The sequence below is a fragment of the Eucyclogobius newberryi genome, unplaced genomic scaffold (genome assembly GCF_026437365.1).
Source record: "Eucyclogobius newberryi isolate DKJ021-1_F unplaced genomic scaffold, fEucNew1.0.hap1 SCAF_19, whole genome shotgun sequence".
NCBI classification, from domain to species: domain Eukaryota; kingdom Metazoa; phylum Chordata; class Actinopteri; order Gobiiformes; family Gobiidae; genus Eucyclogobius; species Eucyclogobius newberryi.
In genome coordinates, this window is record NW_027315823.1 from 14,446,256 (window position 1) to 14,467,715 (window position 21,460).

At 39.7% G+C, this 21,460-nt stretch overlaps 1 protein-coding gene across 2 annotated transcripts in view; it reads right to left on the minus strand.

Moving 5' to 3' along the window:
* asic1b (acid-sensing (proton-gated) ion channel 1b) overlaps window positions 1–21,460 on the minus strand; it is a 321,452-nt gene that overhangs the window by 46,953 nt on the left and 253,039 nt on the right. The window contains exon 1 of one of the 2 annotated variants that reach the window (XM_072451818.1): window positions 19,827–20,534. The exons of the other annotated variant lie outside the window; for it this stretch is intronic. Coding sequence (XP_072307919.1) covers window positions 19,827–20,459 — 633 coding nt within the window. The 5' untranslated portion in view covers window positions 20,460–20,534. Of the gene's footprint in view, window positions 1–19,826; window positions 20,535–21,460 lie in introns of those variants that run through there. 2 annotated transcript variants of the gene reach the window in all.

The window sequence follows — 21,460 nt, forward strand, 5'->3', positions numbered from 1 at the left end:
AGGAGACAGAGCGGGCAGGGAGTGGGGGTGAGGGGCCGGTAAAAGCCTTTATCCTGCTCTTCCACAGGAATCAAAACAGCCGCGTCAGCCATTAACCTCATATTAACCTTGAATTGTGTGGCATTTACTCAAGAAAACACTCTGCAAGCACATTTATGAATGTATACATAATTTTGTGTTCTGTGTAGTAGCAATAATAGGAGTCGTAGCAGTAGTAGTCAGAGCCTAAATGCGCCTGATCATAACAGCAGATCAGGACTCTGGAAACTCTGACTCTGGAAACAATTTGGAATCTAAAATTATGTTCTACACCCAAAAAGCTTTTAGCCAGTTTTACTGTTATGTCCAATCAACTTTTATTCATGGAATTACGAGCACAAACATCTGATGAACTAACACGCCTTTAGATCAAATAGAGTGACGCTTTTCTCTTCACATTTCTGATTATTCTTCATGTAATATACCCCAGAAATTATATCTATTTTGTTATAGGACAAATAATATGCATTGATTTGATTATTATTGGTCTTTAAATATGATGATAGTACTTTAGTAGAAAAAGCTTCAGTTGTAGTCATCTGGACTCAGTTTGAAAAAATAGACGTTTCGACTCTCATCCAAGAGTCATTGTCAATAACAGAATTTAGGTCGAGAACTCCGATATTAATACTGTTCTGTGGTAAGACCCGCCCATTGGGAGGAGCCTTCCTGAAGTAGAAAGAGTTGTTTGTTTCAACAGAAACTCCCCCCTTGTATCTACCGAGCTAGCCTATTCAGAATCTTAATGGGCTATTAGAATCCTCTTTGTCTTTGTGAGACCCTGGCTCAACCACCCTGAGTACCTGATTAGCATCTGAATGTCCTTGTCCTGGTCCTCTACCTTTCCAGGGGTTCAGTAACCCATTATAAATAACAGGAAGATTAAACCTTAGCCCTCCATTTCTGTTTAAAGAAGGTCTTTCTTTTTTAACAAAAATAGCTTCCTTGACTCCTCTTTCAAACCATCTTTTCTCCCTGCTTAAAACCTTCACCTCACCGTCTTCAAACGAGTGATTAGAGGCTTCAAGATGGAGATGCACGGCACTCTGAGGTCCTGAACTAGTATTTCTTCTGTGCTGATAAAGCCTCTTGTGTAGAGGCTGTTTCGTCTCACCTATGTACCGTTCTTTACAGCTTTCTTCACTGCATTGGATCAAATAAACTACATTGCTCTGTTTTTGAGTCGGCAACTTGTCCTTAGGGTGAACCAGTTTTTGTCTTAAAGTGTTTCCTGGTTTAAAATAAACAGGGACTTCGTGTTGTCTAAAAATTCTCTGCAGTTTTTCCGACAGGCCAGACACATAAGGGATAAAGACACCCTTCCTTCTCTGTTCAGTTTCCCTTTTGTCCTGCTTCTTGGTTCTCTTCACTCTGTTGAGGGCCCAAGCGGGGTAACCACAGGCTGAGAGGGCATTTCGGACATGTTTTTCCTCTTTCTTCTTGCCCTCTGAGCTGGTGGGCACACCTTGAGCTCTGTGTTGTAAGGTTCTGATCACACCCAGCTTGTGCTGTAGTGGGTGGTTGGAACCAAAGAGCAGATACTGGTCCGTGTGTGTAGGTTTCCTATATACTTCTATTTGGAGTTTCCCGTCCTCTCCTCTGATCGTGGAACAATCAAGAAAGGCCAAGCGATTCTCCTTAGCGTCTTCTCTTGTAAACCTGATATGTGGGTCCACAGCATTGATGTGATCAGAGAAGGTTTCCAGCTCTTGTTTCTTGATTGTTACAAAAGTATCATCGACATAGCGGAGCCACAGTTTTGGGGCTATGCCTGAGAATGAGGACAGTGCCTTCTTCTCAAAGTTCTCCATGTACAGGTTGGCCACTATGGGAGAGACGGGCGAGCCCATGGCACAGCCATGAATCTGTCTGTAAACAGAAATGGAGGGCTAAGGTTTAATCTTCCTGTTATTTATAATGGGTTACTGAACCCCTGGAAAGGTAGAGGACATTCAGATGCTAATCAGGTACTCAGGGTGGTTGAGCCAGGGTCTCACAAAGACAAAGAGGTTTCTAATAGCCCATTAAGATTCTGAATAGGCTAGCTCGGTAGATACAAGGGGGGAGTTTCTGTTGAAACAAACAACTCTTTCTACTTCAGGAAGGTTCCGCCCAATGGGCGGGTCTTACCACAGAACAGTATTAATATCGGAGTTCTCGACCTAAATTCTGTTATTGACAATGACTCTTGGATGAGAGTCGAAACGTCTATTTTTTCAAACTGAGTCCAGATGACTACAACTGAAGCTTTTTCTACTATGGAACACGCCTGGACGAATGAGGGATTACACCGACATGATGATAGTACCTTTACTTTGGCATCTCATCTCAAAATGGTTTCCAAAAAAACAAAATTACATGTCTAATAAATTAATTTTGGTGCTGTCTACTGGCTGCAGAGGGAATTACAAAGCCACGCAATTGTAATGATAGTGATTTGACAGCGGAAATGGACAGAAATGAGCGGCGGTTTATCATCAAGACCAAGTCAGCGTTTGGCGAGAAATTATTATTCATGTACTGCTTTTTGCGTCCAATCATCTCGCACTGAAGTGTCTGGGGAGCCAAAAGCGAGTCGGGGGCTTGTACCACTCATTTTGGCCCCCTTGAACAGGACCATACGGGTTAGGGGTGAAAGAGCGTTATAAAACTATTAAGAGTCTATTTTCATCCCATTTCGTTTTGAAGATTTAGTCAGCGAGGGCGTGTTTTTTCTGCTGTTATCTTATATGACCAATTCAATAGCAATTCAATCTTAGTCTTCTAATACTGCTTTATAAAATTGTGTCTGAAATTCACTAAAAGCGGATTGTTTTGTGCAGTGCGAAAGTTGTTGGATTTAGAAAAGAAAACGAGGGAACGTTCTCTGACATTTGTAGCATCAACAAGTTCATCGGATCTGTGTCATTTTTGAAGGTCAAACTTACATTTTTAGTAATGAAATGAATTCACCAAATGAAACCCATAATTGTGAAACTGAAAAGCAATTTTATCTGTATTTTTAATGCATTTTTGGAAGCTAAGATCTCATCAATAGTTTTGACTGTGACGGAACAGAGGGGTGTTCTTTTTCAGATGTGACCTATGCATCATCGTTTTTATGACAAATCCCTCGACGTGTCTCCAGCGTCGGCAGCTCTCAAGTAAAGACAAGAGGCAGAGTTTGTCTAAAGCTCGGCGATGTGTTAGAATGCACAAAGTATGATTCATGATGGATGGCCTCTCGTTGTGAGGACTTTAGGGAACAGAGGGGGTTTTGACGTAACCTTTAAAGAAGACATATTTCACTGTTCACACTATTAAAGGCTCTATATTATGCTAACTTTACTTTTAAGAGTCAGTGTTCTAATGTGGTTTCTTCTTAAAAAAAAAAAAAAAAATGGAATTTTCTTTCACTCAGACTAGATACCGTATTTTCTGGACTATAAGTTGCACCAGCCAAAAAATGCATAATATTGAAGAAAGATAAAATATATAAGTTGCACTGGAGTATGAAATGTAGTTGCAAGTGTGAAAATAACAAATAATATCACATATAAGTCACTTCGGAGTAGAAGTATAAGTACATAAATATAAGTACAAGTTGCATCCCGGCCAAAACAATGAAAAACTACTCCGGAAAATACGGTATTTCTGATCTGAAGGCCCATTTAGTGTAAACAATATGCAGATTTGAAATTACTACGGCAAATGTCTTCACAAAAAACAAAAAAAACACACTTTGGAGGCTGTATTTCAACCTTGAAAGCCTTATGTATTTTTTACACTACTTTTGAAGGGGCAGTGGGCATCATTGAGCACTTCTGCCAAGGACACCCAAATGACTAACAGTGGCACTGTGAATGCACTGATTTGGTCTTATTTTGGTAACGGTGGGAAGTAAGAGTTTGCAAAGCCTAAAAAACAGTATGACTAAAAAAATAGATGCTTTGTAGTGAAGTCAACCTAAGAGTCCAGTGGCGTGTATAAACTTTCAAAACATGACACCGGGCTTTTTAACAAACATGTATTCTGTCTGCGAATGGGACAAAACAAGGGGTGTTTTTGATGAGGAAACATAACGCTTAAAGCCAGACCCAGGGTGGACACAGATGCAGTATCCAGTATCCATCTTGGTGCAGTATTCTGATCACTACTTGGTACACTTCTTTTGGATAAGGACAGGCAGAAAGAAGAGGCAATGGAATAAGTCTGTCTGTTTAAATAAATTCAATAAAATCAAAGGCAGTAGAATGATATTATTCTACAAAAGCAATAAAACCGTCTCGAAAGATAGTTGGGATTGGGACGGCAGTGGCTCAGTTATTCGGAGGATTTGCCCGCCAACCCGAAGGTCAGCAGTTCAATCCCAATTGCATTCTGTTGCCGTGTCCTTAGGCCAAACACTTCACCCGTCTTGCCTGCGTGAGATTGAAGCCTTCTGAAATGTTTCTCCTTCACAAAATACAATTTGGACAATTTTGCTTGTCCAATTGCAGTCAGTGGTCTTTTTTCTAAGATAGTATATTTTTCCCCCAATGATTTTCATAAAAATAATATTTTGACCACAAAATATATTTATTAAAATGATAATGATTTGCAGTAAAAATGTTGTCCCTCAAGTCTGCGAATAAAATTAGGACCGTGTGAAAAAACAGTGAAAATAAATTCATTGAAAAGGGGAAAGTGTTTGTCATCTGATTCTCATAAAATCTGCTGCCACGTTTGGGTGAATATTATGCAGCATCATCTGTCTACAAAATATTTGGCACATTTAACCATAATTAATCTCCAATCTCTGATAATAATATTTATATACTGTAGCATTCCGCTTTTATACCATGTTTGTTGTTCCATCGTCAAAGACACTAATTGTATTCTGTTTAATTCATGCACTTTAATTGTTGTCGCTCTCAAATTGTTTGCCACTTACTGCTTCAGAAGCTCCTCCATGTTTTTAAAGTTTGTTCACCTTCACTGGACTCTAGTAAGCCTCTTTCAAAATATTTTAGTTTTAGCTTAGTTCCTGTTGCTTCCTTCCGCACTTGTGGATGGTTCATAAAAAAGTTGATCACATAATGACAGACCAATATTTTTTAGCGCCGCCTTGAATGACCAACATAGGCCGATATGTTGTTTTTGGCTGTAGAGCAGACTGAAAGAAGGATATTAATCTCACAGTAGTGCAAAGAGAACACACAAGGTGACTGCACAGGTAAGTTTAAAGTCAAAAATGGTTATGGATATGTTTTTGTTAAAATTTCCAATCATATGAGTTTGGTTGAGTTGCCAAAAAGAGTGGGGTAATCACTCAAGTAATTATCTTAACACAACATCTGCTGAGTTCTTATTATTTAGGGGGACAAAACATTAAATTATGAGTGGTATCGGAAAGAGTGGAAGAAACACAAATGTTTAATTGATTTTGCATTGTGAACGTAAAGCCTTTGCCACACTTGGTGAATAGTACTGTTGCACTGTAAACGGTGTTCAGAGAAGCCCAGTTTTATTAAAAAGCTATATAATGTAAAAAATAAACTATAAATGTATGCAAAAATACTACCTTCCTCTTGATTTGTACTCAAAGTTAATCTACAAATCTTTTGTATGAATTGCAATGGAATGTTTTATTATTATTTCTAACTTTGGTCTTGTGGTTTAGTCTTCTTATTAGTCATAAACGACATGCTTGTCTTCTGGTGCTGAATGATTTTCTCATATAGCTCATGCCTATAGTATACTCATCTTATTGTAGAAAGTGACTTCATGAGTCTGTGTTGCCGTGGTAACCCGGGTGACTAGCGATGGGTGCTGATGCTGACCTTGGGGAGGGAGGATGGCATACTGTTGCTTTGTATGGAGATGCTTTTCTGAATACACAATCTAAAGCATTATTGTGGAACAATCCAAAGGAAAATTGAAGCAATTTTAAATCAAATTCTAATCATAATGACTAAATCTAATTACAGACATTTTTATCGACATCAACTGACTAAAGGTTCTGATATTTTCGTTGAATAATATAATCTAAACCTCCCACTATCCAATACCAGGGCCGAAAAACTAGACCATACACAAACACGTCTTTACACGTCCACTCACTCACATAGTTAACATGTCGCTTCAATCTAGAACAGTCTCTTTGAAAAGCTTCTCCTAAAGAAGAGCAGTCTTGATGCCGCAGTACTGAGTCATTACCGGCCCATCTCTATTCTGCCATTTTTAGGCAAAGCCCTTGAAAAGGTTGTTTACCAACAGCTCACAGATTTTCTCTTAATAAACAACTCACTTGATGTTTTACAGTCAGGTTTTAGACCTCATCACAGCACTGAGACTGCTCTTGTCAAGGTGACAAATGACATCCGCCTGAACACTGACACGGGCAAAGCCTCAGTCTTAATTCTGTTAGATCTGAGTGCTGCTTTTGACACTGTCGATCATGGGATCCTCTTACAGAGACTAGAGGACTGGGTGGGCATCACTGGCACTGCCCTAAACTGGTTAAGGTCCTATCTTGAAAACAGGAAGCACTTTGTTGAAATTGGTAGCTGTGTCTCAGATCACATTCCCCTGACCTGTGGGGTGCCCCAAGGATCAGTCCTCGGACCCATTCTGTTCAACCTCTACATGCTGCCGTTAGGTCAGTTGATACGCAGTGAAAATGTGTCCTATCACAATTATGCAGACGACACTCAGATCTATATTTCACTGTCGGCAGGTGACTATGGACCAGTAGATTCACTCTGTCACTGCATCCAACAGATCAGTGTGTGGATGCAAAACAACTTTCTCCAGCTGAACTCAGACAAGACTGAAATCATCGTCTTTGGCCACAGAAACAAAGAGAAAGTGTGAGCAGTCACCTCCAGCCTCTTGCTTCAAATATGTTGTATTAGTGTCAAAAATGCAGAAGAAGTTTTATTTACAATCCCAACTCATAAAATTGGAGCATTCCGACAGTGGAACAATTGCACTGTGTAGTTTGTTTTGACACAACCATCGAGCTTGCTGTCACCATGTGAGGCCTGTTCTTCCTGTACTTGGTGTCAACATGTCTAACAGAATATCTAATATCTTGGTCAACATGTCTAAAAGAATATCTAACAGCAAGAGAAAAAAGCAGAGTCAAATTCTGTACAACATGTGGATGGCTTATATAACTTGCATTCAGCTAGATTAAACAACCATACTCCCACACTGGTCGTGAATAACACTCTTGTAATCACTGTACTGTTGTAATTCACTAAATATTATGTCTGAGTTTGCATTACCAAAGCAAAAAACGTACACAAGCCTTTTAGTCATAATTAAAGTGCATCGGAACATAATATGTATCTTCAAAGCCAAAGCAGAGAAATGGTTTGAAAAGTGAGTTTGAAAGGGTTTCATATTTAAACGTTGAACAATTGTACATGATATAGGTAAACATTTCAGATGTATGCTGGAACATACAGTATACTGTGTATAGTCGCCAACTTTGTTTGTGAAAATGTAATATTCTAGGAGAACATTGTCGACGAGGCCTGTGTTTTTGAGGCCATCCGCTGGAGACGCGCCTCTGTGACACCCTGGAGACACGTTTCAACTAGACGCAAATCTGCCTCTCGCTGTCTTCTACAATGACTGCTACTCTGGAGGGAGCTCCTGATTGGTTAACACGCTTCGAATTTTGGCGAAAGTTCAGAGAACACTGGAGTCTGATGCCTGGGACTCTGGACGCAGCAGATGTGTGAAAGCTCAAGATGCGCCAAACACAAAAGGCACGCCACAGAAAAACCTTTCCAGCAAAAAAAAAAAACACAAAGTCAAGAAGATCACGGAGGAGCTTTGTGTTTTTGCGTCTTCAACATTGTAGTCCCTGTAAAAACTGTGCTTTGCTGTCTCAATAAATTAAAGTAATTATAATTTTCTTCAATTTGGCTAGTAAAGTTAATTCAAACATATACTCGGACTATTATTTGAATTTCCCCTTTGTCTCAGCTGTTTTTATCAAATGTTGAAGTTTCGGGAATCAATGCAAATGCGAGAGATGATTTATGACTTTCACAGTGAATTGTGATGACATTTGGTTGTTGTGTTTGTATTCATCAATATCAATATGAAAGTTAGTTTGTGCTCCCATGGATTTAATATGATGCAAACTTCTTAAATGATTTATATTTAGAAAATGAAATAAATAATGTTGTGAGGGTTTTATTTCACTATTTGGACTGTACAGAATTTTAGTCACTAAAGAGAAACAAAGTGTTAAACCGCCTATGTCAGGACCAATTAAGCGCACAAACCACCTGAAAAATGACAAATGTACTACCTTCGACATTGACAACAAACCAAGAAACAAGTAATAACATCATCCAAAACTGCCAACCAAATAACAAAATGGCCTGTTCATCCAAAGTATTTGTACTTTGGCATTCTCTCTGTCAGTGAAACAAACTCCCTCTGCAGGCCAAGTCATTAAGATGATTTCATGAATAATAAAAAAGCCACAGGAGAACATTATGCTGAAGATGATTATAAACATTAGGTTTTTAGGTTAATAACATTCCCAGTGACATTATGGTGCACTTACAAGGCTCTTTATTCCTGCATTCACTTTAAAATGCTGCAGCAGCTCAGAAGGCAGAGACATTCAGTGTAAAAGTTGTTTGTTGTATACTGCAACAAACATCACCTTCTTTACCATATATCCAATAATAATGTACCACAATCTAACTTTGAATGTGTAGAAAAGAGTAGAGTAAAAGGAAGTAATACTAGAGACTTGTGAAAATGTGTCATTTGTGCAGAGCTGTTCTGAGCACTGATTGGCTTCTCTCACTGTCTTTACCCAATGTCAGATATGCATATAACATACTGTACTTCTTGAACTTTAAGCTGCCACTTTTTCCCACACTTTGAATCCTGCGGCAATACAACTGTGCAATTAATTTATAGATTTTTACTGTCTAACGGCCACTGGGGTGCACTTTAGCAGGAAGCGCAAGCATTTGATACACTGTAGAAGAAGATGTCAGTGTCCAGGGCACACATTGTGTTCTCTGTATTTTTGTGTGTTTAATTACAATCAGACTCATATAAACTGAGAAATTAGTCTAATGAGGAAGCAAATCTAGACATGGCTGAACGCAAAGACACACGGAGCGTGGACATGCAATCTGCCGCATTGAAATGAGAGTTTCTTGGCTCGACCTGACCCGCGGAAAACCTGTGCATCACTACCGTGGACCATATTTTTGTGTAAATATCTAATGTTACAATGTACAAGCTCTGGAGCAGATGAACTAGATGTGAAGACATAGACAGAGGTAAATCAGCTCACACAGAGGGGACAGTGAGGACAGCTGTGATGTGTTTTCTGTTTGCTAAGCTTCAAAATGCTGTGTTTTATTACAATCCAATTCATATTCACTCTCTAGCAACCAAATTATTATTAATAATGACAGAAGTATTTATTGAGATATGCTCCCTGTGATTACAGTACCAATTTTACAACCATTTGATCTCACTCAATCTTCTGCAGGACAAACAATTTTTACATAGTTTCTAAATATTAATAATGAGCTTAAATCAAAATAAAAAAGTGGACACGTTTTCAGTGGTTGGCGCAAGAGGAGAAGTGAAGGAACGCGCATCTTGACACCACACCAGTATCGCACAGCTGGCCTGGGTTTATAAATAGAATATGCGCTGAGAAGGACATGAATAACCTGAATACAGTCTTGAAGACAAAGGTGCATGGCTAAAAACTCTTAAAAGGCTGTGCAAAATGTAGCCTTTTATGAGAGACAAGGAGCCAAGACGTACAACTTAGCTACAAACAAAGACTTGACTCTAAAAGAAACTTGGCGCTGCTGTTGCGTCACTTCTCCTCTGCACATCCGCAGTTTTGGGCAGAACCTGCAAACATCCAGGATTCCCGCACAGGCTTATTCAGCGTGGTTTGAGGCTGTGTTGTCCTCAGAGCACATGAGCAGATCTCGAAAACATCTGCCGTCTGCTCAGGTTGTGAAAGTACTGCAGTCGTGCAATGGGTCTCAAAGCTCAAAGCTCGAACGCGGCAGCTGGAGCAGGTGGAGATGAATTTTCCGCACAGAAATGGTCCTTACTTTCCCAATCTTGTTCCTTGTATTAGGTCAGATCACATCTCCATCATAAAAACTGTGCTCTGTATGGTAATGTGTCCCTTTAGACTGCTCTCTAAATCAACCCGGAGGGGATGAAACGGGGGGAAGACATCATGTCGACTTGTTCTCACAGGACCACCCAAAATGTCACTGTCTTCCTTCAATAAATAATTCACACATGGAGCGCTCCAGTCTGTGGCATGGCCCAGGGCTCCTCTTGGTGCTGCACTGGGACAAGGGTGCACAAGCTGTTCCCTCAAACACCACACTACAAATGTCCTGCAGGATGAACTGAAATCAATACAGACAATGTATAACTTATTCTATAACTCAACAAACATGATGTTATTGAGAAGTCTTGGATTAGATTGTTGTTGGTTTGAGGGTTTTTCATTTTAGAGTAACAGTTTCTTTCTTTGATACCAAGGATTTTTTTTTTTAAGAAATAAAATAAAAAAAAAGTTATTTTAGATTACACAGGAGGTTTTACCTGAGAGAGGGATAATGAGGAAGGTTGAGGAGGAGAGCTGAAATCCCCAGGTTACATTTACACATACAATTCATCTGTGTTCCTCATGTGTGGTTTGTCTTTGCTCCGTGTGGCAGAATAAACCAAAGACACAGCAGAGATCTGGAGTTGAACACCGTACACACTGTGACAAAAATAAAGCTTGCATGTGAGCACTATTATGAGTACTCTGGGCCAAACATTTCCCCAAACTAACAACAGAACACTGATAAAACGCCAGACCAACTCGAACAGCTCGCATCTGTCGCCCTAAGAGCCAGTTACACCTGCAAGCGGCAATGAAGGGTCTTGAGTCATAACCACACAGATTTATTATGAAATAGAGTTACATTATAGCTAAAAGGGCTTTTAAATAAGATCATTTATTTAGATTTATGAAATAATACAACATTTATGAAGAAAATTCTTTGTTTGTTTAAAGAACAACATTAACGTAAGTATGCTGAAGTGATTATTCATATTTCAAAGGGTGTTTTTTCCGATTTTTTTTTTTTATCGATTGACAGCACTAATGACATTTTTATTTAAACATTTAAGTTAGATTTACATGACGATATCCAATCATTCCAATGTGTAGGAAAAGATTGCAAAAATAAAAAGGCAAAAATACCTTCAAAATATGCATTCTTACTGTGAACTGCTCGCCTCTTTGCAGATGTGACCTGTAAAGTGGCCTGGTGGTGGCACGTCATAGTCTCAAAAGAGGAAAGATTTTATGTCAAACTGTGGAACATTCCAAGCAAAGCAAAAACATCTCCATGGAGACAAAAAAAACTATCCAAAACAGGATATTTGGAGTTCAACTTCCAATAGCTTTTTTCGTAGTGCGTAACAGCAACACCCAGGCCCAAGACAGTGTCAAATCAAAAACTAACTTTTCACACTTCAGTTTCTGCAGACTTGGAAGCCAGCCATACTTTGCCAAGAGTTTATACGGCGGTGCAAACGTTCTCATTGTTTTGATTGAGAGTTGGGCCTAAAAGGAGCAATCACAGCCGCTGCATTCAAATGATGTAATTCACCTTACTCCAGCCCGATTGCTTTTCCTCGTCTGAACATCGGAGTTAATCGTCACGAGCCCAACGCCGCCAAGAAACACTGAATTTTGACAAATACAGACCGTAGTAACGCCAAGGCTGGAGTCCAATCACACTTTTCTCAACTGTGTAATCCAAGTGGAACAGAAGTTAGAACACAAGACATTTCAGAAGCGTAAGAATGTTTTGTCATTGTACATTTCCCTGAAAAGAAAAAAAAAACAGACACTTTCAGTTTCTCCATCAATATAAAGCCAGCGAGGGACTCTGATCTGGAATGCTGCATGCAACATGGTTACGCAAATGTCCTTGAAGTGTTGGTGTGCTAAAACCCTTTCCATATAACTCATTTTGAGCCAGAGCAAGTTCTGTATTTTTTTGAAATATGAAAGTTTATGATAGTATATGATAGTTTAAGTTTTTGGCATGATGTCTCATTGTTCAGTTGTTCAATTTAGTGCAATGTAGTGTACAATAAACTCCTAAAATATAATAGCGTAGCATTTTGTAGTTTAGTTCTTGTTTATTCTGGGTTTTAACCTGATTTCTATAAACGAGTCCCCTCATCAGTCCAGAAATTGTCCACGGTTGAAATGGTTATGTAGAAAAGAAGTCATCTGGATGTTGTTTTTCAAATCAAGACATTTCAACTGCCAACTGTAAGCCAATTTCAATCTACAGTACTGCTTCTAGCCTGAGATTGATAAATCCTGTCTATGAGGGAGGAGTTCAGAGCTCAGTTTAGGCTTGACGCATCAGCGAGGGTCCAAACGGCAAAGTAACTCTTATAAAGCTGTGCACAAGTCAAAAATATGGTCATAAATATAAGCAATAAGCCAACTAGTTACGATATACCGACTTCCTCCTTTCACGGTTTATAACTCAGGCATCACAGCGTTGATGCATTTTGAATTCATACTTTTTGAATGATGAAAGTTTGCCCTTTTTACTTGGGCGACATCCACTGTAGAGTCACCGTCTACACATGAGGTTCACATGTTTTGTGACGGATGATGCAGACAGCCACAGTTTGACCAATGACGAGTTCCAACGACTAAGAAACATCCACAGGAGGTCCTATAGCCTTGTCAGTACTTCCTCTAGAGTTCACTCTGTCTACACCTCACCTCCGTTCAGCACCGCAACTGATCAAATCACACTGAATCACAGCAACGGGTGCTTGAGCTCACTCACAGTCCAGGCGGTCATCATCGATTATCAATGCCTTGCCCGGGGAGGACTGTTGCTTGGTTACTGTTAAACGTACAAGAAATATATCAATGAAGAAGGAAAGTAACATATCTATTTAAAACATGTACTGCAGACTTGAGCATATTCACAGTCAAGGGAGATGTTTTTTTTTTTTTTTTTAAATCAAAACTACAAAATACATTGGTTCTTCTTCTTGTACTGTTTTATATTTCCCTTAGAATTATTAAATGATGTTCTTCGCAGGGGCGTATAAACCTCTATGTGAGATTCATTGATTTTGGAAGAAATATCGAAACTTATGATGCACAAATGTTCAACCTTATTTTCATTTGTTGGAGATTTGTTCACAAACTAGTCGTATTCAACTTAATGGAATTTCCCTAGGGATTAATACAGTCTAAAATCTATATATATCTATCTGTCTGTCCATCTATTATGGCTGAAATTGCTTTTAACTTACAACAATCACATCTTCTTTCACTTTTGTTTAATCGTGCTGGCAGAGAAGACGTGGAGCTTTTTGCCAGTTTTTGTTCCATGTGTATAAGGCCAAAAATGACTGATATGAACCATAAACCAGGTCAACAAATGATTCTGACCCGTCTTTCAGCTCAATTTCAAACTACAGACCAACTACAGATGATAGACTTTTGTGATGTTATTAACGTAACATATTGTAGAGTAAAGTATAATTTCTGCAGCTTTACTCACCTGGGACGTCAGTAATAAAAAGAGTCACCTGTAAGTAGTTGCAATCAAATCAAATGTAGTTACTGTGAGCTAAAAACAAAGCCTTTATAAATTCTTTCTATTATTGACGACAATGAATGAGGTTTTCGCAGCTCTCCTGTTGTGTGTTTCTGTAAACGTTATGTTATCAGTGACCATTGCCTGTTGTCTAACTATGTGCTAATATAAACCTTGTGCTGTATTATGTTGGATTGTGTAATAATCCCTTCATCCTTGTTATTTTCTCTGTTTTTAACAAGTTTAAACTGGTTTCATTGTCTATGTGCCACTCCACCTCTTCTGTCTGTTTAAGGACGTGTTTGGCCCTGTTCTGTGACATTAGGGAGGCGGCGCTGTTGAGGGACAGCATTTTCACTTGTGCACAAATGAATAAATCCACATTTTGATTCAGACAAATATCTTCGCAGTATGTTTAACACTTTGACCGAACGATTCTTTCCCAGCGTGTGCCCACCTGCAACGTGAACGTGAATCCAGCCTCGTTCCTCGTCTTTCCCTAACAGTTCAACACAAGGACGAAGGGATGAGCATTATCATAACCATGTTACAAACAGCCCAAGGTCTATATCAGCACATACGTGATTACAGATGCGAGCAGAGAGTCCAGGGTTAAGAACTCTCTGTGGCAGTGGCAGTAGTATTAGTAAATGTATTAGTAGTTTTGATTTGACAAAGTCTGAATCAATAACGTATCTTATAAACTAGTGATTGATCTGAATTTAAAATCTGATTACAAGAACTACACCCATTCAAGGAAATAAACAAAAGCATTAAAATAAATGACTATTTTGTCCTGATTAATTAGACTCCATTAACCTTATATCTTTATAGAATGTTATATATATATATATATATATATATATATATATATATATATATATTTTGCTGCCTCCCACACAAGTATTGTCTGTTATTTGTTCTGATCCCAAGAGCTCAGATGAACAACAAGGTACATCTGTTACAAAACATAACAAGTCAGATTGATGTGAATATTCACCTTTCCCCTCGAAATGTTAACCCAAACAAAGCCAGAAGAGAATGTTTCCACTCTAAAACGACTCTCTTACCAGCACTGTTCCACTATCTACTTGATAGTGAAAGCAGTTGCAGTAATGAGCTGTTTTTGACTAAAATGATTTGGGCGGTAGCCATCAAGGTTGAGCGACTGAATATGAAATGTTTTTCTTGGGCATTCTTCCATCACGGACAGACAATAACCTCCAGTTGTTCCAATTGCTGAAAATGAAAAGTTCCCATGCAACTAAAAGAAAATCATCTTAACTCAAAGTAAATTTGGAAAATGAAGTGTGAAAGGGAAACTTTTTACTTGTTTACACTGCAAAAACACTCAAACTTGGGTTGATTTGTTTTGTCTGTTGGTTTTTGTACAGCTGTTTGAATGTATTATCTAACTGTTTATGTGTTTTTGTTTGTCTTAAATGTTCCATCAAACTGTTTTTTATGTGTGTTCTGTTATATTTGTATTGTACCATTATGGACTATATTAAACTGTTTTAATACTGTTATTGCCAGTATTTAAAAGGAATATTTTCTATTAATAATCCAATCTAATAATATTTTTTTGTAAACAATATATTCACAAAGTAATTAAAAGAGATTTAAACAACAGGAAAAGATGCATTCAAAGCAGAATACAGATAAAACAAATGATCATCATAAAATGTACTTTTAAAAGAGAACAGTGTTTATAAACAATACAAACATTATATTTATTCCACTGTCAGATTTTTTTGTGAAGAGTCTAAAAATCAAAACCAGCAAAGTAGTAAGTAAAAAAACAAACAAACACTCAAATAAGATTTAAAGCCTAATTCAAGCCATTTGAAGGTCTTGCAATACAGCCGTAACGTTGCTAATGCTAACCTGGTGGAGATCTCAGGGTCTCACTACATGAATCCAAAATTGCAATCAGCACTAGATTGGTCTCACGTGGATTTAATGATTCACATTGATTTGTTGTTACATACAGTACGAGTTCAGGTCGAACACGGTTTGATGTTTGCTGATTGTTGGCGTCAGAATGTTGGAATAAACTGAAGTGTATGTTTGAGATTAAATGTACTGTAACTTTTCTTGTAGGCGTTCTGCAATCTGTTTGTAGATCTTATCGCTTTGCCTTCTTATGAGGACGTCTCTTCACAGATCTAACCTGTAACTTGGCCTGGTGGCATAGCTGGCTTGATGAGCAGAAACAGATGGAAAGACTTAACATTTATTTTTTGTCTAGAAGTGTTTTCAAAAGCCAAATCTATTTCAGTGCAAAACAAATATGATTCCAACACTTCTTGAGCAAATTCCCTCAACTACTTTCTCTGTGTAGAAGGTGGTATCAAAAAGGAAAAAGAATGACAAAAAATGTTTATGTATGTAGCACATTTTATGAACAGAAGTATAATAAGTGCTCAAATTTGATCTAGCTAGTCCTAAAACAATAAAGCCAGTACAATCAAATCCAAGCCAAATCCATAAAACTATAAAATAGCAATGAATAAATATTAAAATCAACACAAATAATACAAATAATGGCTCACAAAAGACATCCAAAGAAGCTACGACACTAAATGTGTACAGTATACAACCATTTCTAAATGAAGTCCGAATGTAATTTTTTTAAATAATTTTTCTAATATTTATTCTAATTTCCAACATTTTCAGTCCAGTCTGTGATGGTTGATTCAGTTTGTGGTACAGACTGAATGTTACACCTGAAGACACTGACATGCTGAAAAGAACAGGAACCTGCTGCAAAGGCCAAACCACATTTTTTTTTTATCTTAACCCAGACCTGATTCTTTTAGAGTTTTTTCCGTTTAAAAAAGCTAAAGTAAAAACATCTCCATGGAGACAAACTGATGGCAGACTTTCCATCAGAGAAGATTCACAGTGCTCTTCCAAACTAGGGTGAATCGTTGTATAAAATTGAAAGTATTATGATGGACGTTCTGTGTGACCAACCAAACAGATTCAAATTAAGTGCAACAGACCTTAAGCCGTGAGTCCATTGCACAATTCTTTTTCGTCTTTTCTGGATGTCCCACTAAGACGAGGGGCTTTAGACTCACAAACACACTGTGAGATGGTCAGAGGCTTTAAGCTAGAGTCACTGGAGATTTACTGGTGAGCTGAGGCTAGCACCACATGTTAGCAGCGTTTTTTATAAATCATTAAAGTTACTAAGTGAACGCAAAATAAGAAGATATGGTCCTGTTCATGGTGGAGCTCGTCTGCAGCGCTTCAAAGTGCGCTTTGTGATTACATTTGATCAGAAGGGCTAACTCTGCGACCAATATTCTAAAATAGCCAACAGGTTTGATGTAAATCGTATCTTTCGTCACAGTTCTAAGTTAAATCTTTATCCCTGTGAGACCTATGATCCAAGAGTTTCTACCACCGCTCAAGATTTTCCCCATGATCATAAATATTGGTCAAAATCATGTGGTGGACTTCTGGCATTATGCATTGAAACCTGATTGAAAATCCTAAATAATACACAATATTTTTAATTAGAATGTTTGATTGGGTTAGAAACGACATAATGAGAATAAAAGGTACAGAAGTGTATTTATTCCTGCATCATCATTGAAATAATAATTTTACAGAGACATGGTAAACCTGTACAGACATGTTATTTTCACACAAAAGCACCCCACTGTGCCTGGTAATCTAACTTCTTGCATACGAGGCAGAAGTACAAACCACTATTCTATCAACAAAAAAGCGCAGTCAGTTCTTATCTTCCCAACATCATTATTACTGGTCGCCTTGAACAAACTCAAAATCCCCCGACGCTTTATTGCATTGTAAAATCCGGGTCCAATGATGTGACAAGTGCATTAAGTGCCTGAAGAGTTATGACACTGATTTACTTTGCACTGGAGATAGCAAGGTTTGAAAATGCTCCACTAGGCGACAGCCAGACGGAAACGTATTGTGTGCAGCCAGTGACTTCACGAGTTCCAGGCAAATTAATTACACTGTGGGTTAATATCTATGAGTCGCTTCTATAAAACACACTGACAGGCAATTATTAACTGTTCACCTCGTGGGCCAGCGGTTTAATGGGGGAAAGAAAGTGCCCTCAGAGAAGTTATAGATAATACAAAACAGTGAGTATGTAAAATTGTATTGTTACATCTGAAGAAGAGTTCATTTTATACATTGTTATCCCATCTAACAAAGTAATAATTAGTCAAACACGAGAACCTGTCATAAGCACTTTAATGTTACAATGGTGTTACCTCATCATTAACTTACTCCTACTATTTTGATTGATTCATGCATTCGGGGCTTAAGTGCTCAGATGTTTTGTGTATTTTAGGCTAACTAATTCAAGTTCAGTCACAACTGTCTTAATGGGGGTTACTGACATGGCTTTACTTCAGAAAAGTAAACGGATTGTTCTGTAGATGTCAAAACACAGCAGGTGCTAAAACCACTGTAGCATTTAACCCACCGAATCCGTTAGGATTCTTGGAATTGTGACATTTGGGAAGCTAGACCACTTTGTCCATGTCTTGATTTCTGTATTTGGTCAACTCTGGGGTTTCTCTTGTACATTCAAATTAATGGATTGCTTCCCCCAATAAGGTCTGTTAGTAGACGTTCCCTTAGAGGCCAACTGTTTCTATAGGGCTTCATTAGTAAGTCACTAGCTACAGGAATACTTTTGGATCCTGTCATAAGTTGGGGAACCGAACAAAACATGTTGCCTTCCCATTAGACTCCATTATAATTTATCAGATACATTCTGGATCCACAAAAAATCCAGATCCTTTACCCTCACAAATCACACCTTCCCCCCCATCTCTACCCACTGCGCTGAACTAATCTGCTATTATAGGGGGGATCAGATTTAGGGTTATCACTCTTAAAGCATAGAAAAATGCTGCACAGCCATTTACAAAATAAATAAAACCAGCTTAGATTTATATTGCTGTTTACAATAAAGAAATTGTAAAATAAGGATTTGTGCAGGCTACGTGGTATGTCTTCTTTAAGTGCACATAGTTACAGAGTTACATAGTGCACCTTTAAATGTCCATAGTGAAAAGCTTTGCAAAAATGTTTAAAAGCTTTCAGTTAAATGTAACATTTTGAGTACTTTATTTCCACACAAAGGTTATTTGATTTAAAAGTTAACTTGCTATAGGAACATTCCCAAATTTATCATCCTTCTAAAAGCCAATTCATAGCCTATACATACACCAAAATGGATAGGCCTTTAGTCGAAAAGCAACCCTGTTTTACGTTTCGTTTACGCTTTATACGGCTTTGACTACTGACACTGCGTTTTCTGTATATCAGAACAAATACCCAATCAACCCACACAATACAGGCTGCACAGAGCTTCAACACAAACAGGAGGGGGAGCTCAGCTAGGGACTCTTTCAAAGTAAGTAAATAAATCACATTCTAAATTCCGAAATGGAGCAAAGGTGAAGTGGAACATAATGAATTTTCAATGGGGAAACTGGGATTAGCCACAAAATATCACAAAATAGGAAAAATCATGGTGGTTTTGTCAAATGAAAACCACTCCATAGTACATGACATTAGTGATACAGATCTCGGTATAAAAACATTTACTATAGTATTTTACATTATTTGGTTATTTAAAAGGAGATTATGGTTCATTCTTTATGATTTTTATCTGAGTTTTAATTTACTGGACACATTCTCACAAAGATGTTGAGCCCACAACAGTTTCATTTCATGTATTTATAATTTGGTAACTCTGGGGCTGGCCCCTGTCCAGGGTGCACCCCGCCTAAGGCCCAAAGTCACTGGGAAAGGCTCCAGTCACCACCACTCCGAACGGTAACAAGCGGGAAAAAATGAATGAATAACTTGAGGTAAATCAGCAGATATACTTTTGAGAATAGAGAATAGGTGTTCTTCATCTTTTGCACAAGAAAAGAACATTAACTGACATTTCTACACAGTCAATTCCGAAATGGTTGCATATTTTGTTGTTGTGAAGACTTAACATTCTTAACATTTAGATCTGAAGTCAGGGAATGGTTGAAGAGTGTTTGTCAACTTCATTTCACCTACAATCGCCTCCATTCCGCAACACTCTCATGACTTTGGATAAAAACAACAGAAGTTTGCGATGAGTTCTCCACTACTCACGGTGCTGAAATTGCGCGGGCCGCACAGCTCGCCCTGGAAACGGCACGAGAGCAGCATCTCCTCCAGCTGATGCCCCAGTCTGTCCAGCAGCTGCCTCATGGACGGCTGGGACTCACGCGGCGGAGGCAAGAAGTGGTTAAAGTCCAGGATGCGGGACAGAGGCGACCAGGGGGGCTCGCCCTCGCCCCCCTCCCCGGTGCCGTTCGCGCTCAACGCCTCGCGGGCCGCGGGCGACACCTGCCAATTCCTCCCCAGGAGCCCCAGCCACCTCCCCGCGCTGAAGATGTCCGTCTTCTTCATGCGCCGCGGCAGGAGCAGGTTCTGGTTGCAGATGGTCACCGCGGGGAACACGAGCCTCTTCGCGTAGACCATGTGCGCCTTGGTGTACGCGGGCGACGAGAGCAGGTAGCGCACCCGGTTCGACGACCAGGTGAAGAGCAGGGCCAGCGCCGCCAGGAACGCCAGCAGCCACGCCACTCTCCGCGGGTACGAGGCACCCAGGAAGATGTGCCGGAGCCCGTGGAGCGTGGTGTGCCTGAGGAAGAGCCGCCCGGCGTCCGTCAGCGGTGATGGTGACGGTGGTGCCGCCGCCGCCGCCGGTCTCGGTTTGGAGTCGGGCGGCTGCTGGCACATTTTGGACACATCGGTTCGCAGGGACGGATACGGGAAAAGTGAGGTTTGTGCGCTTTGCCACGGACTTTACTGACACCGAGGGAGAGAGAGATGGAGAGGAGGAGAGAGAGAGAGAGACGTGCGCGCTGCTCTGCTCCGCCGCGCGCGCACCGAGGCAGCGGCTTGTGGCGCGGATGGGGGAGAGGGATGGGGGAGAGGGGGGGGGGGGTGGGAGAGAGGGATGGGGGAGAGGGGGGGATGGGAGAGAGGGATGGGGGAGAGGGGGGAGCGGGGAAAGGGATGGGGGACAGGGGAGAGAGGGATGGGGGAGAGGGATGGGAGAGGAATGGGGAAGAGGGATGGGAGAGAAGGGAGAGCGGGGAAAGGGATGGGGGGGAGAGGGATGGGGGAGGGATAGGGGATAGCGGGGAGAGCGGGTTTGGTCAATCACACACGCGGCTTGTCCAAAAGGTGCGCGGAGCTGCTTAGAATCATTTAGTGCGTAATTGTGCAGCAACAGGAGCCACGGCAATTACTTTAATAAAAATTAGGAGCAGAAAGACAATCAAAGAAGGTTCTGAGACTGAAGACGTTCAAAACGCAGAGGCACGTTTCCACTGGACAGAGCAGCCTATGCAATTATGTAATTATGTTCAACAGGAGCAAATACTTAACAAATGTGGGATATTTTACTACACTTTAAAATCTTGAACAAAATCACCCTATCACTCTGAGCAAGCATCTATCTCCACAAACTTGACTTGTACTTGGGGGGGAATTTCCTCCTTCTTGTTTCCATGGAAAAAAATGTTCTTTTGACTGTAATATCCCACAGAATACCATACAACTTATCCATCTCCATGGAGAATGTTCCAAACTATGGTTTACACTTCCTATTTCCATGGATGAAATCATGCAGGTGATATGCCACCTCCAGAAAGTGGTTGCTTTAAGTAAAAGTATTGAAAAACCCATTTCAAACCCTTTGGAGAGGATGTCGCAATGAACATGCTCAGAAATAA